Here is a 20,912-nt window from a genome sequence, read left to right as displayed (position 1 = left end):
GCGTTAGAATGACGTCACGGCAACGGACCTTCCCTAACATGTGAGGTGTTCATTATCCTCGGAAATTCAAACTTCTCTTTTTACTCGACGAACTTAGATACAAAGCGGTCTGTAGCTGTACTTAGAGTCGCCTTGGTAACTAATTCAAGTTTTTCGTTAGTGATAACATATAACCGAGTTGACAAATTTACTAATTTTAATCCTATTTAAATGCATTCACATCCATGCGCATTCGGTGTGCTCAAGTTACAATTTAGCTTGAATATAAACGCTCAACAATTGAATCATAATAGTCAAACAGGCTTATGTTCGCATTTTTATTTTTTAAATCATAATCAAACATGATGTACTTTCTGACTGTACATTCTTACAACTTGGCGGAGTTAACTCCAGTTAGCCTTTCCGACTGCTCCTAAATGCAGCAGCAGGAGCTCATCTGTTGGACAGTGAAACTAATCAGGAGCCAAGTAAAGTCTTTTCAAGACTGCTAACAACAACAACAAGGCTAGCAAAGCTCTTCAAGTCAACTGTGTAGAGAAGCTCGGAGAAGCCAACATTTATAGAAGCTAAGGACGCACAATTTATCCTACGTTACAGCGCAGAACATTTGAGCTATGCTTTAGAAACAAGATCTAGTGCTTCCAGAGTAACCGGGCGAACAGCCTCCGGACGCCAACCCGAAGCTCGCGGCTAGCTCGCTCACGTTAGCCGGGGGAAGAAGTGTGCGAGTGGCGGCAAGAAAATGGAGTTGGACGACGTCGTCCTCTACCAGGACGACTCCTGCAACTCGACCATGATGTCCGAGCGGGTCTCCGGTCTTGCCAGTTCCATATACCGCGAGTTCGAGCGGCTCATCGCAAAGTACGACGAGGACGTGGTGAAGGAACTGATGCCGCTCGTCGTCGCCGTGCTGGAGAACTTGGACTCAGTGTTCGCTGTCAACCAGGAACACGAAGTGGAGCTCGAGCTGCTGAAGGAGGACAACGAGCAACTTGTCACCCAGTACGAACGAGAAAAGTCGCTGAGGAAGCACATTGAAGAGGTGCGTTTATGCCTCACACAATCCGATTTCCCACCACAACTCGCATGATGCCTGTGGGTTAGAGAGAGTACAGAGGCAGATGATCCAACTCAACTGTTGAAATTAATACTAGTTATGCACTACACTCTAAATTAAAGTCCATCCATCCGTCCATTTCCTAAACCACACATTCTGTTTTGGCAATAATTTATGGAAAATAATGTAACGGTACCAGAACTCTATTAAGTGTTTTGCAACTTGTTGCACCAATCAGAATTTAGGATTTTTCATTATACAGTAGTTAGTTTTTATTTATTTTCGGTAGGGCTGGGCAATAAATCTAATAAATTCGATACATCGTGATTTTAAAAATCAAATCGTTGAAAATTTAAATCACAAAATCGAGTTTTGTCTTCTGGATTATTAAAAGTTGCTGTTCATATGTTCTGTTACATCCAAATGTTTTTGTGAGTTGTAATTTTCCCCCAATGCTGGTTGGGTGGTTTACAAATCATGTTTACAGTAGCTACCAATTACTTAATTGAGGCATTTAAGTACAAATATGAAGGCGGATTTTATGTTAAAACTAATTTAGAATCAGTATACATTATTGTTGTCTGAACATTTTGCACAGGAATTATTTTTGAATAAATGAAACCTTTAAATAAATGTTTCTTGGGTTTATTAGATTAAAATCGTAATCGTCCTGAATGACTGCAAAAATCAAGATTTTATTTTTCGGCCATATCGCCAAGCCCTAATTTTCGGTATCGTAGTGCGTGTGCTTCAAAATCTTTGCATTCTATTAGTTCACCACTAGATGACAGTACATAATACACACTGTCGCTTTAAATCCAAGTTAGTTTAAATGAGTTATTAGAACTTTTTTTTCTAGATTCAATCATGAGTTAATTTATTATTATTATTATTATTTTAAATGCTTCATTTAAGTTTAGTTTTTGTTAGTTTTAAAAGAATAGTAGCTGAGAGCGTGTTGCAATGTCTGCACATGCTCGTGGAAGTAATTAAACTGCATTAATTGAAAGACAAAATAAATAAGTTAAGAATTTGCCATAAAAACACATGTGGATGCATAATTGTGTACTTTCTTTCATTTAGTGGAAAAGCTACACGTTTGATATATCAATAAAGTAAAAAAAGTTTTAATAAAAAAACGCATCATAAAGAAGAAGAAAAACTGTCGCAGGACCAGCCAAACTATGAAAAAAAAGTGTGAATTATCGTCCGAATTATTTGGTAGTTCATTTTGAATTTAAACATTTTTTGGTAGGTTGCGAAATCTTACTGTTTATAACAGGGACAAAATGTCATTCATTTTGTAAAAAAAAAAATCCCCCCAAAAATCGAATTGAATCAAAATCGGGGACTGAATATTGAAAGTCAAATCGGTGCTTGAGTGAATCGTTACTAATCACTAATCATTCCTGCTGATATTGTATCGGATCAAAATCGGTATCGGACATTTCTCTAGGCTGCAGTATTGGTATTGTATTGGAAGTAGGGGTGGGCGATATAGGCACACACAAAAAAAATCGCGATATTTTTCTCAAAAACTCGTAACGATATTATACAAAATAAATCTTGTAAATCTGCACTCACTTCACAGAATAATTATAGACAGCGTTTTTGAACAACAGCTCTTGTTTATATTTTAATTTGCTTAATACATCTTCTGAAAAACATTTACAAACCATATTCTACGGCAACAATTAACAATTAAAGCTTTATTATTTCCAGGCTATATAGGGTGTTTTCATTTCATTTCATTCATCAGAATCTTTGTCAATTAAATGTCTTATTATTCCATAATAACAGATCTGGTAAATGGTCAATGAACTGCTTTTTATATAGTGCATTTAACTACAACATTTGGTGCCCAAAGCTGTTACAATGCCTCACATTCCCCCATTTACATCATCACATTTTAATCTGCAGTAAGTACTGGTGCACCACTGCCAAATACTACTGAAATCACAACGACAAACCTGTTTACTACAGCAGTCAGAATGGGGGGATTCTTTTTTTATATATGTTGATTTGATGGTGATGGAGCGAATATACTATACAGGGTTTTTCCTGCCTCAAAATGAGGCAGAGGTGGTATCATCCTGACTATGATGGATGACTACTGATACCAGGTATCAGTATCAGTGGCAATACCAGTATTATTTTAAGGTATCAGTACCTGCGGTGGTGACGCATACCATTATCGGCCGCCCTCCTGCAGCCATTTTATGATCATGTACTAGAAATGAGAAATTATATGAATACAAAGTTGCCATTCATTTTTGCAATTTTTTAACTACAATCATTAAAAAAATCATTCACTAGTACATATTAAATTGTAAATAGTTCAGCGTTGTTGTAAAACACTATTATGTTTATTTTATATACTGTGTTTTTATGACTTTGGCGATGGCTGGAGCGCGCCGCCTCACAACGGTTGCTCCATGATCTGTTTCTTCTTCGGTACATTAAAGTAAAAAAAAAAAAAGGAAAAAAAAGACAACTGTTTCTTCTTCGGTTGTTGCTTCAGGTCTTTCCGGTGCACTGCTGTTTATATAGCGCCTCCATGATGTCGCAGCATGGCAACTGCAGTTAAAATGCGTTGCTGCTGAGCTCAATCAACACAGCTGCAGTGCTGTGTTGAGCGATATCAGTGGCTCAGGCTGGAGGTGGTGAGCAAATTAGGTGGAGGTGGCTGCCTCTGAATTTTGTACACAGGAAAAACCCTGCTGTGAGAGAGAGCCAGCATCCTGCATATATTGTAATGAAGACAAATGCAGCCGCTACCTTTTGACACGCAATTTCCAAAGCTGTCCTGGGTATTATACATGTGATATAGTTGCAAATGTAGTTATGATGCGGAGTACAAGCGTGTAAAAACGGAATATTAAGCCAATATGGAACATTTGGTCAACTTTTACCCGCTTGCATAATGGCGGCATTTGTGAGGCATTGTCAACGTTTACTTGCTTTGTCACTCATGACAGTGTGTTAGCTCAATGCAGTGAGGCTTTTCTGATTGTGTTCGGCTGCTTTACTTATCTTTTCTTGAGCGGTAGTTGTACTTGTGCGGTTGCAAAGTCATGTAATCAATTCTCCATATGGTAAAGCTGAAGTGCTTTTCACGGCGAGCGTTTTCCGGCACACGTTACAATGTTATTTTGGTCTTCAATCCATCCATTTTCTTAACCGCTTATCCTCACAAGGGTCGCGGGGGGCGCTCGTGCCTATCCCATCTGGCTTCGGGCAGTAGGCGGGGTACACCCTGAACTGGTTGCCAGCCAATCGCAGTACTTTGTTCTCAACCCCAAATAATTTCCAGGCTAGGGACGTGGACTTAAGTCTTGCTATGTTTCTAGTAAATTAAGTCACTAAAACGAAACTTCGATTCCATGTTCTCAACTTGTAAACACTTCTGCTGGCGCCGCAAAGTCACGTGATTGAATCCTGCCCGCTAATTTGCAGAATGAAGACAGATCACTTCCTCCTCTGCCGTCTATGCACGCTCGCCAAATGAGAACTTTCATCACTTCTTCCTACTTTGCAGCCAATCAATTAAGACCCCCCCCCCCCCATTTAGAGATACTATTAAAACTCGATAATGTAAAACTGGACATCATGAAAGCCAAATTGACGATAATATCGATGACGATGATTTTCGCCCACCCTTAATAGGAAGTGAAAAAGTTGTATCGTGACACCTTCAACAAATATATATGTACAGAGAGGTATAGTCAACATTTTGAGCTGTTGATTGAGGTCTTGGGGACTTACAAAGTGAACAAAATGAGGGACAGCAGCGACATGGAGGAATGTGATGAATGGGAAATATCTTGCTTCTCCGAATCTGTTAAGGGGTTGCTGTGAATGTTCGCTGGATCCCTCGGTCCTGTCCCTGTTTTTTCGCCTTATGAGCCCCCATGATCTCTGAGTCAGTCAGTCAGTCAGTCAATTAATATCTCAACCGCTACATTACATCCCTATTTTTTTTAAATGCATAATCATCATCCATAGAAATTGGAAAAGGTAACCAACCAGCCTATTTTGACAAAATAAAAATAAGAAAGTACAGCTACTGTATCAGTTTTCAAATGTTGGGAGTAAAATGTAAAAAAAAAAAAACATTAGAAAATTAAACGATTAAAGCGCAGCTACTTAAAAAAAGAAAGAATCTACTTTAAAACTCTGTTAAGGGAATTCATAGAATTGCTTGTAAATAAACATACATGTTTGGAGCAATGTAGTACTGTATAGTGGCAATGAAGAGCCCTGTTTTTGTGCCCACTGACCAGCGGCAAGTCCGGCACGTGATGCTGCACAAATGTGCAAGGGGCTGGCCCAGACAAAGTTTTGGCAATTTCATAGACCGACGTAGCGTGGCGCAGTTAGACAGAGGCAGTCTGGCAACAGAGTTCTAGACATGATAGAACGTGTCCAGGACCTCACACAAGACTATGCTGCAGTAGTCCAGGTCAGAAGTATAATTAGGGCATGCATGAAGGTCTTGGTGACAGAGTCAGTGAGTTCTGGGTGGATTGGAGTTTGGCCATGTTTTGTATGAAGTTTGTCACACTCATCCATGCCGAGAAAAATTAAATGTACACCACTCAGACCACTGCGGTCTTGTCTCTAATGGCATTTATTATGCGTCAAGTCTCTTGTTGACCAATAAACAAATTAGGAATTCACGGGTGGTTTTCCTTGGTCTAGTACACGTTTAAAAACCTACATTGACACGCCTTCACTTGTAACTTAGAATCTTTGTTGTATTTACAGTGTTTTGTATCTGGAACGTGTGGTTAGATTCTTTTTTTTTAAATGAGACTAGCTTTATGTCCACATTGTCCATTAACCAAATAGCTAAAAGTCCTTTAACTTGTGCTATTTGTGCTAAAGAGTGGGAAAAGACAATTCACTACAGTGCAAATTCAACCCATGGCACTGTATTATGGACTCAGCTGACTGCTGTTCTGGTGCGAGATCTTGTGATTTTCCCACTGGAGTGAATTCCTTACAGTCGTGCAAATGTGTTGCAGTGACATTTGCTTTATTTCTAACACATACACCAAGCCAAAGTGCAGGTGCTGTGCAGAAGCCATGGTAGCAAAAGGCACACAGAGAACTTGTTGGCCCGCTGTGCTTTCTTGTGTTTTTTTGTTTCCCAGCCAATCAGCACTTGATACTTGACTATACCACCCACATTGCCTTTTGTTATGTATTTGAAGTCACCTATTAAGTCAAATGTGACGACTTCAGGGCTCATGATGCAACATTAAGTTGCACACACTTGCATTACTTGTAACTCTCACACAATTGTGAAACCAAAAGGCATAAACCACAAGTGTAATTATTTTATTTACCAATGAGTTTATGTCATGACCCTCATGTATGCTCAATTGATTTGATACCAATGGAAAAAGTGAGATCAAGGACCCCCTCAATCGGTTTCAGGTGTCGCGTGGTTGGGCGTAGACTTTGGATTAAGAATGAGAGGTATGACATTTGCCATTCAGGTACAAAGTGGCATGACGAGTTCTGGCTGGTCTGATTATTTTTTTTTTTTAACCCAGCACTAGTAACAACCAATTTATACCATATAGATCAAACGTTATTACAGTGGTGATTTCCCTTTAAAATCTCCATTTGTTTGGTGTTGTCATGACAGGCACCCATAAAGCCCAGGTTTGAATGCAATTTTCCATGTAATCAGTAATTTAAAGTACTTGTAGTTGAAGGCCCTTCCTACACAGTTTTTTTTTTGGAAGAAATTAATGTTTCTCTTTTCACCTTAAAGTTAAGCCCTTTGTTCAGATTTCTGTGGTTGCACAAGCATGAATACTATTCACAATCGTGTGCGCTTAAAGTGCCATAACATAGCTGTTATTTTAACTCCTCACCGTCTTGCACATACTCCTCTTAATCCTGTTTGGGCATCCCACACACAAACGACATTAAGCATTTCTAACAACCCTGATCCACTGCTGGCAGGGGTTATTACACTTAATCTGGTTTAGTATTTTTCCAAACTCTTTGTACTTAATCCTAGGACAACAATCTTGCTTTTTCGGGGTGGGGGAAATTGGGGTATAGACATTGAAATAAATATCTCCTGGGATTTGTGACTTTGATTCCTTTTTGCATAGCCTATCATGTGTTTCCGACGTACCATAGTTTTTATTTTTTAATTTTTTAAAGTGCAACAGGTCACAAAGAAGTGTTTTGATCAGCTTGTAGGCCAATCTTTGCCCCCAGAATGTCGGATATGATTGACAGGCTCACGTCATCTTTGGTTCTTCTAGCATCATTGTGAAATACCTCATGTCTGGGAAAGTTGCTCTCACGTAAGTCTCACTTTAGCTGCTATGTTAAATAAAGTTGTACCAATATGATCATGTATTATTTAGATTATCAGATATTGAGGGGGGAAAAGATCACAGCGACATGGGTGGTTCTTTAGAAAAGATCCAAGATTGTGACATCCATCCATTATCTGAACCGCTTACCCTCACGAGCGTCGCAGCTTGCTGGAGCCTATTCATACTGACGTGAGCCAAAAACGGAACTTGTGCAAAACCAGTTAAAAATTATATATGCTTTTAGTCAAACCTTCTTGCAGTAGTTCACTAAGCCCTGTGTTTGCAGGAGATTGTTGAATTTCGTGGTCTACTCTATGATTTCAAATTGGTACGGTTGATAACTTGATAGCTTGACGTTTAGCCATAGTAGGGCATTTTACATATTTTTGATGGTCCGTTATTCATCAGCGCCCGTCGTCCTCTTCCGTCTTCATCGCTCCGCCATTTTTTCAAGCCGAACCAACCTGTAATCGTCAGTCTGTCGGTCCGCTGTTTTATTTTACCCAAGAAAGGCAGAAGAGAGTTGAAGCTGTATGTACTCTAATGTGGAGATGGAACAAGAGAGTGAATAAAAAGAGATAAAATGAAATGCCAGATGGCAGTGTGACCTCCTATCATCTCCTGTAGTTCATTTATTTTACCCCGTTTGGACCCCACCCTTTTGGCGATGTGCAGCAACCGGGCGCTATCCACGGAGATGACTCGAACTCCGGCGGAACTCCGTAAATGGCATCAGCTTAAAGTCAAGACATGCTTACAAGGCACAGTTTAAACGGCAATCTTTCAGTTACGCGGTTGTACATGGGAATAGAGCAGCCGCAAGATAATTCCACATCAATGAATCCATGATTCGGAAGGGGAGGAAGCAAGAAGACGTTGGGGCTTGCCATCATTCCGGGAGGATCCAACCGCTGGACATTGAAACTTTGCGTTCCAAGTAAAGTTGCCAAAAGCATTGGAGCGATCCACCCAAACTGGGAGGTTTTGCCGGCCGGACAAGTTACGCAGTGGTATGTGAATGGATTGTGAACGCCTGTTAAAGTGCACGGCAACGAATAATGGGAGTACCGTGAGTTAAATAGTTGAAATATAAAGTACAACTGAACACACTATTTTACTCGAGTTGCCTTTTTTTAAATGTATTCAGTATTGTTAATTCGGTAATTTTACCGATTTAACATGTCATCATCATTGCTCTCTTCTTATTTTTTATTAATTTTTATTTTGTATGTGTATATGCATGTGCGTGAAATGTGCGTGTGAGTGTGTATTCAATAGTTCACCTATAACCTATTAAAAATCCCATACCGTTCACCTAAACCGAATACTTCAGAATCCAGCTGGAGTCGTGAGGTTGTCAGGAGACCCGAGGAAGGATCAAAGAAGAGAAAGGAAAGTGAAATCCAGCACCGACCAGACATTACCTACTACCCACCGGGTTACCAACCAGAGTCTTTCACCAACCCCAGAAACATCTAAATTCCAACAAATTAGGGAAACCTCAAGAGACCAAAGAAGAGACTGAGGAAAGGAAGGAAGGACAGATGAGTGAGATCCACAGACACCAGCCTCCACCGATTCAACGACCAGAGGAAGAAGCAGATTGTGTTTGAGTTTCAATAGATGCTGGTGTGGTGGATCTGGCATGCATGAAAATCTCCACCAAAGAGGGGAGCCATCGACCCCTGCCAGGACAGAGCAAGCGCAACACCTCAGGGCCAAGGGACAACCCCCAGGCCCCGCAGGGGCCACCGGCCGGAGAGCAAACCCAGGAGCCAGGAGCGCCCCCCAACACGGCCCGCGCCCCCAACCCAACGCAGCAGGACGGGGCACTGCAGGCCCGCCAGGCACCCCGCCGGTCCACAGCCCCCGCTCCCCCCACAACCCCCCACCCCCCATCCACCCCCGCCATCCACAGTTGCCATTTTAAAACACATGGTAGAATACTTTCTACCGTATTTTAGCATATATGCTACCATTTTTTTTAAGCATGCCTGCGCCAAGTATAGTACGATGCACTCGTTTCGAAGCTGCAGTTAACTATAGTTAGCCACCAGTAGCTTTGGGTGTGTCGGTCTGTGTGTGCGCGGGTTTATATCACATCATGGGGACCATTTTCTGGGGTTTTACTATCATTGTGGGGACCACGTGTCCTTGTGGGGACATTTTGAGTCCCATGAGTTCAAACCTCTTTTTGAGAGTCAAAACTTGGTTTTAGAGTTTAGGTTTGAATTGGGTTTTGGTTGGGGTTAGGGTAAGGCAGTCAGTTGTGTTGATTAAGGTTAGAGTAAGGGTCTAGGAAATGCATTATGTCAAGGAAATGTCCCCACTAGAAATGTAAACCCAACGTGTGTGTGCGTGTGCGTGCGAGCGTGTGTGTGTGCGTGTGGTGAGGATGTGTGAATTTGAAAAAAACAAAGCAAACTCTCAGTGCAAGATATGAAGTGTGAAATTTTGCGCCAATTTTGCTTAACATTGATCTGCTAAGAAGAATCAAAAGAAAAATGACAACTTGACACTCAACTCTTAATTTACCAAATATATATTTTGAAAAAACAGCAGCATAAATCATTTTATGAGGTTATCACTATTGAAAAAAAGGGGGGGGGGTGGGGACTCTAAAACAAAATTAAAAAAACAACACGAAATATTAATGTACAAGAGATAAACCCCGCAATGAATGAGTTATGAACCCGAATAAAAACCTGCGATAGAGTGAAATAGTGAATCCGCAGTAAGTGAACTTGCGAAGGAGTGAGGGACCACGTTATTTTTGTCATTGTATTAATTACTGTAGGTACCAAGGACTTAGCGGAGGCTCAGAATAGATCGAGCCTTTTCCATTGCCGGTCCCAGTCTTTGGAAGTACCTTTCGCTAAATGTTAGGAAAGGCCCTTCTCTCCCTTTCTTTAAAACTTGTCTTAAAACATGTTTTTATTCTTTGGCTTTTGACTCAGCAAGAGACTTGGTATTGTTTTAGTTAGGGGTGCATGATAATGCTATTTTCAACCAATACGGATAAACGAATAATTTAGAAAGTGCTGATGTCGGTAACCGATAAGTAAGCCGATAATTGTTTGCAAAATTAACTTGAATACAAATATACTTTCAAGTCCTACTATAAGTCTAACATGTATACACAGTACATTGAAACATTGTGTAAAGCACCATGAAGCTGAATTTTATTGATATCTCTGCTTCAAAGACAACCAGTAACACATTTTGAGTGTGCCATAACAAAACAGCCATGTTTTAAAAATGCAACAAAAAACTGTAAGGGTGACATTTTGGGGAGACACAAGGCTGTGTCCGAATGTGCACCCTACACCCTATATAGTACCCTACTGGGGGGTCACGCCATTTTGTAGTAGCGTCCGAATGTCCAGGGAGCGAAAATGTAGGGCACTCAAAATTACCCACAATTAGGGCTGGGTGATATGGCCCAAAAATAAAATCTTGATTTTTGCAGTCATTTAGGACGATTACGATTTTAATAAATTTTAATCTAATAAACCCAAAAAACATTTATTTAAAGGTTTCATTTATTCAAAAATAATTCATGTGCAAAAATGTTCAGACAATAATGTATACTAATTCAAAATTTGTTTTAACAAGTGATGCACCGAATATTCGGCCACCGAAAAATTTCGTCCGAAAATGACAAAAATATGCATTTTCGGCATTCGGCCGAAATTAAGTTCAAGCCGAAAGAATATGGCCAAAAGAGGATGTTGTGGTGACGCAAGCAAAAAAAAACAAAAAAAACCCAGCTGCAAGCAAGTGTCTGTTTGAATTAAACACCAAACACGGGAGGGAGTGTCCGCCTTGCTGCTCGTTGCCATTTGTGAGTACCGGCAGCTTCATTGTGCACACCGGAAAAGGAGAGGGTCTATAGCCTACAAATGCATCATCCGCACCGCACCGCACGCATCCGTGCCCGCCGGTGCAAAGTACTGTACATTGACTATAAAGTGCAATTGCACCGCCAGAAAATGCTCAGTTGCTCACCCCGCGTTTGGTGTTTAATGTACCATTCGCCTTTTAATGTCTCTGATGTCTGTGTTGTGGACGCATTTAAATTTATACTGTGCTTTGTTAAAATGCCCGCGCTAAATAGGCCTAAATATTTTATAATAATATTATAGTTTTCATTCATTATAATAAATGCAATGATAATAAAAAATTGGCAGAATTTTTTTATCGCCGTTTCGGTTTTCGGCCAAACATTTCTAATTTTCGGTTTCGGCTAAAAAAATTCATGTCGGTGCATCCCTAGTTTTAACATAAATTTAACATTCATAGTTTGTTCTTACATGCCACAATTAATTAGTTGGTAGCTATTGTAAACATGTCTTGTAAACCACCCATCCAGCATTCTGTTACATATGCAAAATTTCAACTCACAAAAACATTTGAATGTATCAGAACAAATAATAATCCAGAAGACAAAATTCGATTTCACGATTTTGTAAATTTTCAACAATTAGATTTTTGAAATGACGATGTATCGAATCAATTAGATTTATTGCCCAGTCCTACCCACAATACACTCTGAAAAGTAGTGAACATCGATGTTCACTCAAACGGGTTGATATAGATCACAATGCATTGCGAGTATGAAAAAAAAAAACATGGCGCGAGCGACAGCGCAAGCACGAGAATCATTCCGGTGGTCACGTGATATGCGACGAGGAGAAAGTAGTGAGCTGTCTGTCCGAATCGCCAAACAGAATGAGGGCACTACATATTAGGCCACTATATAGTGCGCAACTATGTAGTGAATGAGGGGCTAGGGGACAAGGGTGCGCATTTGGACACAGCCCCAGTAAAGAAAGCCCACACTGCCATGTCATCATGATGCATCTTCTGTGAACATGAGGTTGCATGCATTATGACATCACAAATATGCAACACTACCATAAAAGAGGGGAGGAGTTGAGGAGTTGGCACAACTTGAGCCACAACCACAACAAATGGACCAACGCGACAAGTCTATTATTATCAGCCGATTTCTTTATTATCTGGTTTATCTGTAAGTCGTCAAATTGGTCGATAATTGCCGATAATTATTGACCACCTATACTATTGTCCATCTCTAGTTTTAGTGTTTTGTGGTGTTTACTGTGTTTATGTTAATAATTTATTGTTTTAACTACCTTGTATGACTAATTGTATTCCATGTACAGCACTTTGGCAACAGGAATTGTTTTAAAGTGCTCTATAATAATAGTTGAGTTGAGTAGTCAGCACGGCTATCTTTCACTGCTCAAAATATATTCGCACATTTGATTGAAATATTTATTGACAAACAGATCATGTATAAAAACGTATATCATACATATATCACAATGCGGCCAAAGAACACAAACAACAATACAAAACCCAGTAAGGTTGTTTATATATGCAATAGCCAAATCCCTCTTGTCACTGCGCCCAGAGGACTAACCCCAGCGAGAGGTTTATCTCAATAGCGGAGGAAAAGGCAAGGCAGGAAATAACTTGGGGGAAAAACAAGGACTTCCCTCACTTTTTTTGTCCAGTCAGTGGTGTCAGCTGACTGCAAGAGACGGTCAACTAGTGCATAACATCCAGAACCAAGGGATCATAGCTAACATGATACACACAGACACAGTTCATGTTTCTAATATCACACTGAAAACAAACAAACAAATAATTGTTCTGGAGTGTAATTCAGCACAGATTGACGACAGCTTTGATGGGTTCAGGGGCTCCAGATTGTGAGATTGTGCAGTTGGATATATTTAGACTACCACTCCCACGGTCCCACCTACCTGTTTTGATTTGTGATTAAGTCTGATGGTTCACGGAAATGTTTGGAAGCTCTTTTGTGAAACTAAAGAAAAGCAAGCAAAATTCTGGTTGAGGTTTGCATGCAGTTCAACTTCAAACTTGTCAATGATTGAAATGAAAATGAAACTTCATTGATTAGAGATGCTGTAAAAATGTAGCAGAAATTGTTGACATAAAATTGCCCAAAAGTGCATTTTGAGTTTTAGTCCGAGACTTTTCTCACTTAAAAAACATGTTAAAAAAAAAACAGTTGTAGAACCATAAAAAAAGAAGCATTTTCTTAATGTGACCAATTTGAGAAAATACTAGCCTAATTACTAGAAACCTTAGAAACAGGTTGGTGAGGCGTTTTGTGCTTGAACTGACCAACTGTGACATTTGCGCCTTTTGATGAATGTGACCTGAGCGTCCAGACTGTTGGTTGGGTTTGAAAAAATTTAATTATACTGTGCACATTGACATCAGACAAAATCGGATACATAATAAAAAATCGGGGAAAACAATTGTAATTTGCAATGCATGACGTGGTAGACAAATTTGGCAAAGTGCAGAACATGTTAATGAGAGAATTAAAAAACAATCTTTAATTAATTAATTAATTTGTTTGTTTATTAGGTTTTTAAGATAATTTGTTTTGGTTTTTGGTATTGGTTTCCTCATTTTAGTTTCAGCCCATAATGTTGCTTTCGGTGTATCTTTTTTATTTTATTTTTTACCTGTACAGAGCTGATTATTATTTGTCTGGCATTGGATCAGTTCCCACTTAATCGTCCTGTGATTGACTGTTGACTAATCCTCCTGAGTGTAGTCTGCGTTTCATTCTAAGGAAATTGGGATAGAGATATTCAGCTCCCCAACTACATGCATGTGAACTGTTATTCAAGCCCAAGACAATTGGACTTCATTCGTCTTTCTTTTTTTTTTTTTTACTCACTTTTTTTGTTTAACACTGCTGTTATTCTGAACACATTGCACTGCTATAATGAGGTACACTTTTCATGACTTGGTTCTTGCAAGACACACCATGTCTTTTCCCAAGTGCTTTAGCACAGATTAGCTTCTGTTTGCAGTTCAGTCTGTGGTCTTGTGATATGACTGGATATGCCCTGCAGTAACAAATATGCTCAAATATTTTCACAGTAGAAATTGTAACTGTACCGCTCTAGGTGCATTTAACTGTGTGGCTCATGAACTTATAGTTCACTTGATTCAGGGAATCAAGCTATCAAAACAATGTGATTTAGTGAGGCATATGAAAGAGGGGATCTTATGTGCAATTTGTGAAGGCTATAACTACTGTGAAAAATGTGTGATTTAAGTTATGAAATTGAATTGACGGCACAATTATTCTACTCTGATGAACACCGTATAATTTTAAAATAAAGTACAACCTCGATTTAATGGATCTGGGTAGACTGTACTGTATTGTAGTGTAATGCAGTGGTTCTCAACCTTTTTGCAGTGATGTGCCCCCTGTAAAATATTTTTCCCCCCGCCATGTACCCCCTAACCAGTGCAAAGTGTTTTTGGTTGAAAAAAAAAAGACTTAAAATAGAGCTGTGTGCCATCATTGTCGGATTTATTAAACTTTGCAACTTCATCGGTGCGCTCTCTTGAACTATATGGGGGAAAAAAATCATTTATGAACTTCTTAAGGGTGAAATAAAAACATAACTTTAAAAAAGTGAATTGACTTCATTATGAATAAAGATTTGTGCACATACAAATTTTCACCATTAACTGTCCACCCTTCTTTGAGTAAAGGTCTGTTCTCAAAAAGAAATCATTAACTTAATTTTAAATAAAGTTTTCAAATGATGGACAGGTGATGCTAGGTGGCGTTTGACATCTGAGTGTGTAGGTATAGGGCAATTAAATTAAATAGCCTAGTGAATATAACATTTTATGAATGTATATTTTCCTGAAATATTTACAAAATGTAATTATTTTTAAAAGATTTTGCATTAACGCTGCTTTTTAAAATCATTTTAAAATCACACGTACCTTGCCTTCACGTACCCCCAATTGGGAATCCCTGGCATTATGTACTATTGTAATATACTTTATAAACCATAGTGAAACACATTTTAATAATATTATATTTATTTGTTATTTTTAAATGAGCAGGCTGCGACATTTTTCAGACACAGCTTTTGTGGGTTGTTGCAAGAATCATGACTTTGTCATGGGTTAGTCATTGTTTGAAATGCTTATCTAAGCCTTGCTACCAGTAGGCAGTTTCTCTGGACTCACAGGACTGAACTTCTTCTGTCAGGATATGTGCCTTGTTGGGATCTTCCCGGAATGCCCCAGCAGCAACCAAGACATTTGCAGAAACAAAGCAAGTTCATTTTGGCCTGTCAATTGAGCGCCGATACAGTGGTGCCCAGTGTGTTTGGTTGCATTCATGCACTTGCGCTCAAGCCACATGTGTGGACAAAAGCAGCATTATTCATGCAATGTGGGAGGAAGAGTGCATGACAGTAATCCAATAAACCCATTCATCTAAGAGTTGTCTTGGGGGCAGTCCTACTTTTTTTGTTGTCATATGATGAGTTGCAAGGTGAGAGTAATATGCAGAATTTTGCTATTTTTAAGAATGATAAACATCTATATATGTTTGTAATTTGTTTAAACTCTGAAAGGCAAAAATTAACACTAATACATCACTAGAGTGTGGATTTATTAATTTTTTTTTTATTTTTTTTTTATAACGTGTGGGTCACTCAGATGAGTAAACTAAACAAGTACTTCATTTTTTGCACTGTTTCTGTAAGTCAAACTGAAATGCCAGCGACACGAAAGTTGGCTACGTGAAATGCTGCTAAAATTTTGAATCTGAAGTCATGGGTAGAAAAGCAGTGATGCGAGTCATGCGACAATGTCATGGCATCAGCTGTTAAAGGGGAAGTCAACCCAAAAATATTCTTTTTACAATAATACAGTATGTTGTATGTGCCCCACTAGTCTAAACACAGCATTCTAATTAATATTGCATTTGTGGAATCTGAGTTAAGCAGTAAAATCCAGCCGTTTTTATCCATCTCATGGGTGGCCATTTTGCCAACTGCTGTCAACTGAAAATGACAGTGCAGTTGCTCAGGGCTCAGGTAACAACCAATCACAGCTTACCTGTCTTCCTTGCTGTGCCATGTGGCATCTTCAGGCAATTATAAACCTTTTGGAGGGGCAGCAGGGCTCATTCTCTGTCGTCCATTTGCCCTATGAATAGCGGGAGTTTACCACACAACATTACTCACAGGCATATATTCTCTCTTCTCTGTGGGATTAGTGATTTACTGCATTTTATTAGGCCTGCCTCTTCTGCTTGCTCTTAATTATGCTGGTTCAATATCCAGTAGATGTCAATGCTTCCCAGAATGTTGCAGCACAACACAACATGTGTCCAACTCTAAATGTGCTTGAATGCTGTAAAACCCTGAACAAACTAGGGCGCGCAGTGATATAGCAGTGATATAGCAGGTTCACTGTACTGCGTATCTGCATGAATTCAGATGCTCGCTAGCAACTCTACTTAAGTTTCTGATTTATCAAAGGAATGTTATGTGCACTTTATAAAAGTGACAACACATGCAGACAAGTAGAAGGTTCACAATTAAGAACAAAATATTGCTTGTTTTTATTTTTTTTGCTGGATTCTGATTTTAATTCTTTGTAGTCAGTTGGATCCTCATAAAGTATGTAACATCTCAGTTGATCAGAACACCTTTGGGAGATGCTGTCGGGGAGGCCAACAATCTGATACTTTCACAAAAAGAGGCTGCTTGTGACAAGGTACTCTGCTGATCCTCATCTGTTTGCAGATGACATCCTCCCCTGGGTCAGAGCTTTATATGAATAGGAGCCTGCATCACAAGACTGCATGTTTACAAGCAACATGCATGAACTGCATTCCCATGAGTGTCTTGTCTATCCAGTACAACTTTCCAGATTCAATACCTGGCCCCCTCGTTACTTGAAAACTATTAGAAATGAATGTCAATCTTAAGAGAAATATGGTGCTTCACTTTTTTGTTTTAGACATAGAATTCACATGATTCATTAACTTTCAATATGTAGCACAACAGACATTATGAGGATGGATCAGATGAAGGTGAATACAGTGTAACATTGATTTAATGGACTCATTTTTGGAAGGGGTCGTCCTTTAGAGCTGATTTTCTGTTAAATTGAAGTACTTTTTTTCTTGGCCAAAAAATGCCCAATACAACAGGAAAGTATTCAAAATAAATATGAAGGTGTTTGAAGCAGTTTGAGAAATATTTAATCCAAACTTACTAAACTTGCTTTTGGCTGTAGGCCTGTTGGGGTGAGGCTTTCCATTACCTTTAATGGGACAGTCGCCTGTGCTAACATGGCCGCCACGTACAGCATGTCCATGTATTGCCTTTGATGGGACAGTTGGCCCTGTCAACATGGCCGCCACATACTACGGAGGACCAAGAATACCAAAATTAAATAAATACATCAATAACATTTAAGTTATCAACAAACACAAACGCCACCCTGTGGTTGTTTTGACCTGACTCAAGAATTTGATTAATAACAGAGTTAATATTTTGTTGAACAAATGTAAAATATATTGAAATAAATACATGCAAAAATACATAATTAAAATGAGATTTAATGACATGTTTGTTATTTTAATTATGTATTTATTTATTTAATTTAGGCACTTCCATACACATACCCGGAAATACTTAGACCAGTCTCTCTTGATTGCCAAAGTGCTGTTTACCGGCGCTGTGGCCAATTGCGGCCAATTCTGGAACTAACAGACTTTAAAAGCTACTGTACAGTAGGGGCATTTTGAGTGGACTGGACACTAATTTCTGCTGGTTAAATCCGGAGTCCATTGGCTCCAGGTCTGTTAAATTGATGTTCCACAGTATTTCCTAAACAAGAAGCCAATGTATGAGCCCCTGCACTGTTAATATTGTAGCCAGTAAACAAATGTTTGCTTTATTACAAGACTACTTTACACATGGGTGGGTTAATTGTCTTTGGTTGAGGTTCACGAACTTCATGTTCTACTAAGTGCCTATTTTTAATGTTGCTGCAGATAAAAATGTTATCAAGATATTCTGTAATGCACACAGTTAGACTTGCAAATTCATATTAAATTCAACAAACACAGGGTCTCTCGACAAACTAACCTGTCTGGTGTTGGCATGTTCACCCTGGGCTAACGTCGGTTTTCTCTGGGCACTCTGACGTGCCAAAAACATGCAGTGCTCTGATTATTGTTTTCTTCCTTATCTGCAGCGATACATTGCTAATGAAGACTCCTTGGACAGCGAGAGGAAAGATTTCCAGAGTCGAGTGGCGACGCTGGAGTCACACTCGCGTCAGCTGGAGCTAAAAACGAGAAACTATGCAGATCAAAGTAAGTCCATTATATTGGAAGAGGTGTGAGGTACACACAAGCTCAATCGTTGACAGCTTTCAAATCTTGTGACTGTTTGAAGGCTATTGTGCCAGAGGGACAATGGACGGTTGTCAATATTCTTGTATGAACAACACTGGGAAAAATTGGTTTTACAACTAGGACAGTAAGGGAACTGCATGAACTGTAACAATATTCTGGGTAAAAATAAGAAAACTAAGCAATAGACAGAACCAAAAGACAGATTTAGAAATTGCTTAATTGTCAATTCATTTGTTCGGTTAGCCACAATTTCAAAAGATGGCAAACAAAATTAGCTGAGCCAGAGACTAGGACTGACCAATTAGAAATACATGACAGGACAAGTTTCAGAGCATCACAAACAGGGAGGTCATCTTCCCAGGCCGTCAAGAAAAAGCCCTCATGATGCGTGCATGACTGCCTTGTTGACAGCGCGTGACTGCGTGTTTGTTCCAACAAGGCACCGTAACTGTTTTATATGAAGGGAAACTTTGAGAAGGCGCAGCAGTATCATTTTGCTTTGCATATTGCAGCGTGACACTTCTCCTTTTGCTGTTTGTGTCACATTTGGAGTTTCACTTGTCATATATTCTGTTGGGAGAAGTGTGGGCTAAATCAGCATGCTGTTGAAGCAGTTTAATCAGCGCTCTTTAGCAGAAGTCTTTCATAGTGGCTCTTATTTAATTTCACAAATCAAGGGACTTTCTCTTCTGCTTCGTTGGACTTTCTTGACAAGTTTATTGGTCATCTTTAAACCATCCTTTTTCTTCAGCCAGCATGTTTAGCACCACCTCATATTGCTTTCAATATTTTCTGTACGCAAATGTTTTTTTAAGGGTTGGACCTGAGTCTGATTTAAAGCACAAGTTCATCTTGGAATTCGAATTACTGCACTTACTGCACTTAGCTCAGTGATGAAGTGCTCCTGTGTCTCTGAAGAGAACACATTTGATTTGACTCAAAATTGGTACTGTGGTACCTACTTGATTTATTTATAAAGACTGTTAGTCTGTAGGGTCTTTTGATTTCAATAAAAAGCGTTTTGGATGGCAGTTGTACGCAAATCAAATGCACAGAACAGCTTTCATTACCATGACGACTGGGGCAGAGCTCGGGCAGGTGACAAGCAGCTACTTGCTGTTGTCAATTTAGCAACTTTGTATTCAGCAACTTTTCCAACACCTACATGGCTATTAAAAAAGTGGCGAGCAATCCAGTCAGGTGCTGTTGACCACTGTAAATGAATAACCCTTGCACAAAGCCACCACTGGCAAATTTGACCATATATAGACCCTCTTACATATTGATTTCACACTTGAATGGTGGGCAAACATTCCAGAGATCCATGTATATTAACAATAAGAGTCAGTTTCCCAACAGGTGTATCCTTTAAGTAGTTGATTATTTTTTCTTTAGATTTCACTTGTTTACTATGAACTCCACATCTTCATAAAATTGTGTGTGACATTTCATTGCACAGGTTTTGTAAGAATTGTAATGAATACAACAAACAATTATAAGCTTGGAGAATATGATATTGATTCAATGTGATGGATGGCCCCCTTCTGGTCATGAACTTTCAATGCAGCAGCCAACTTCATAGACCAGTCTCTCTTGATTGCCAAAGTGCTGTTTACCGGCGCTGTGGCCAATTGCGGCCAATTCTGGAACTAACAGACTTTAAAAGCTACTGTACAGTAGGGGCATTTTGAGTGGACTGGACACTAATTTCTGCTGGTTAAATCCGGAGTCCATTGGCTCCAGGTCTGTTAAATTGATGTTCCACAGTATTTCCTAAACAAGAAGCCAATGTATGAGCCCCTGCACTGTTAATATTGTAGCCAGTAAACAAATGTTTGCTTTATTACATTGTTAATTGTTGTTATTACAATGTGATGGATGGCCCCCTTCTGGTCATGAACTTTCAATGCAGCAGCCAACTTAGCCACATTGAGTTTAACTTTCACACGTCTTTCCTTTCTTTTCACTTTACTGTTGAATCATATATACACTGTGTTTTATATACATTTATTTCTTTATTCTTTTTTTTTTTTATGTAGTCAGCAGATTTGAGGAGAGAGAAGCGGAACTCAAGAAAGAGTACAATGCTCTCCACCAAAGACACACAGAGGTATTCTGTTTCATAAAACCAGCACTCAAGTTCCTCTTATTATACAGGCTCTCTTATCTTACAATTACAACCCAGCAGTATTACTGTTTTGGTTTGACATATTATTCAAATTTGTTATATTTTTGGAATGTTATGCTA

General features: G+C 39.2%; 1 protein-coding gene across 3 annotated transcripts in view; it reads left to right on the top strand.

Annotated features, from left to right (window-relative positions):
- Positions 1 to 414: 414 nt before the first annotated feature.
- Positions 415 to 20,912, top strand: part of spag9b (sperm associated antigen 9b) — a 47,345-nt gene continuing 26,847 nt past the window's right edge. For 2 of the 3 annotated variants that reach the window (XM_086063753.1, XM_086063751.1), the window contains exons 1-3: positions 415 to 1,042; positions 18,502 to 18,622; positions 20,704 to 20,774. In XM_086063753.1, the coding sequence (XP_085919879.1) occupies positions 743 to 1,042; positions 18,502 to 18,622; positions 20,704 to 20,774 (492 nt within the window). In that variant the 5' untranslated portion in view covers positions 415 to 742. The remainder of the gene's footprint in view (positions 1,043 to 18,501; positions 18,623 to 20,703; positions 20,775 to 20,912) is intronic. The other variant, XM_086063752.1, reaches the window with a different exon arrangement.

This window comes from Leptonotus elevatus, chromosome 20 (genome assembly GCF_054856555.1).
Source record: "Leptonotus elevatus isolate MCC_2025b chromosome 20, RoL_Lele_1.0, whole genome shotgun sequence".
Taxonomy (NCBI): domain Eukaryota; kingdom Metazoa; phylum Chordata; class Actinopteri; order Syngnathiformes; family Syngnathidae; genus Leptonotus; species Leptonotus elevatus.
The sequence above is the reverse complement of the archived record's forward strand: the minus strand, read 5'-3'. Positions and strand labels throughout refer to the sequence as shown.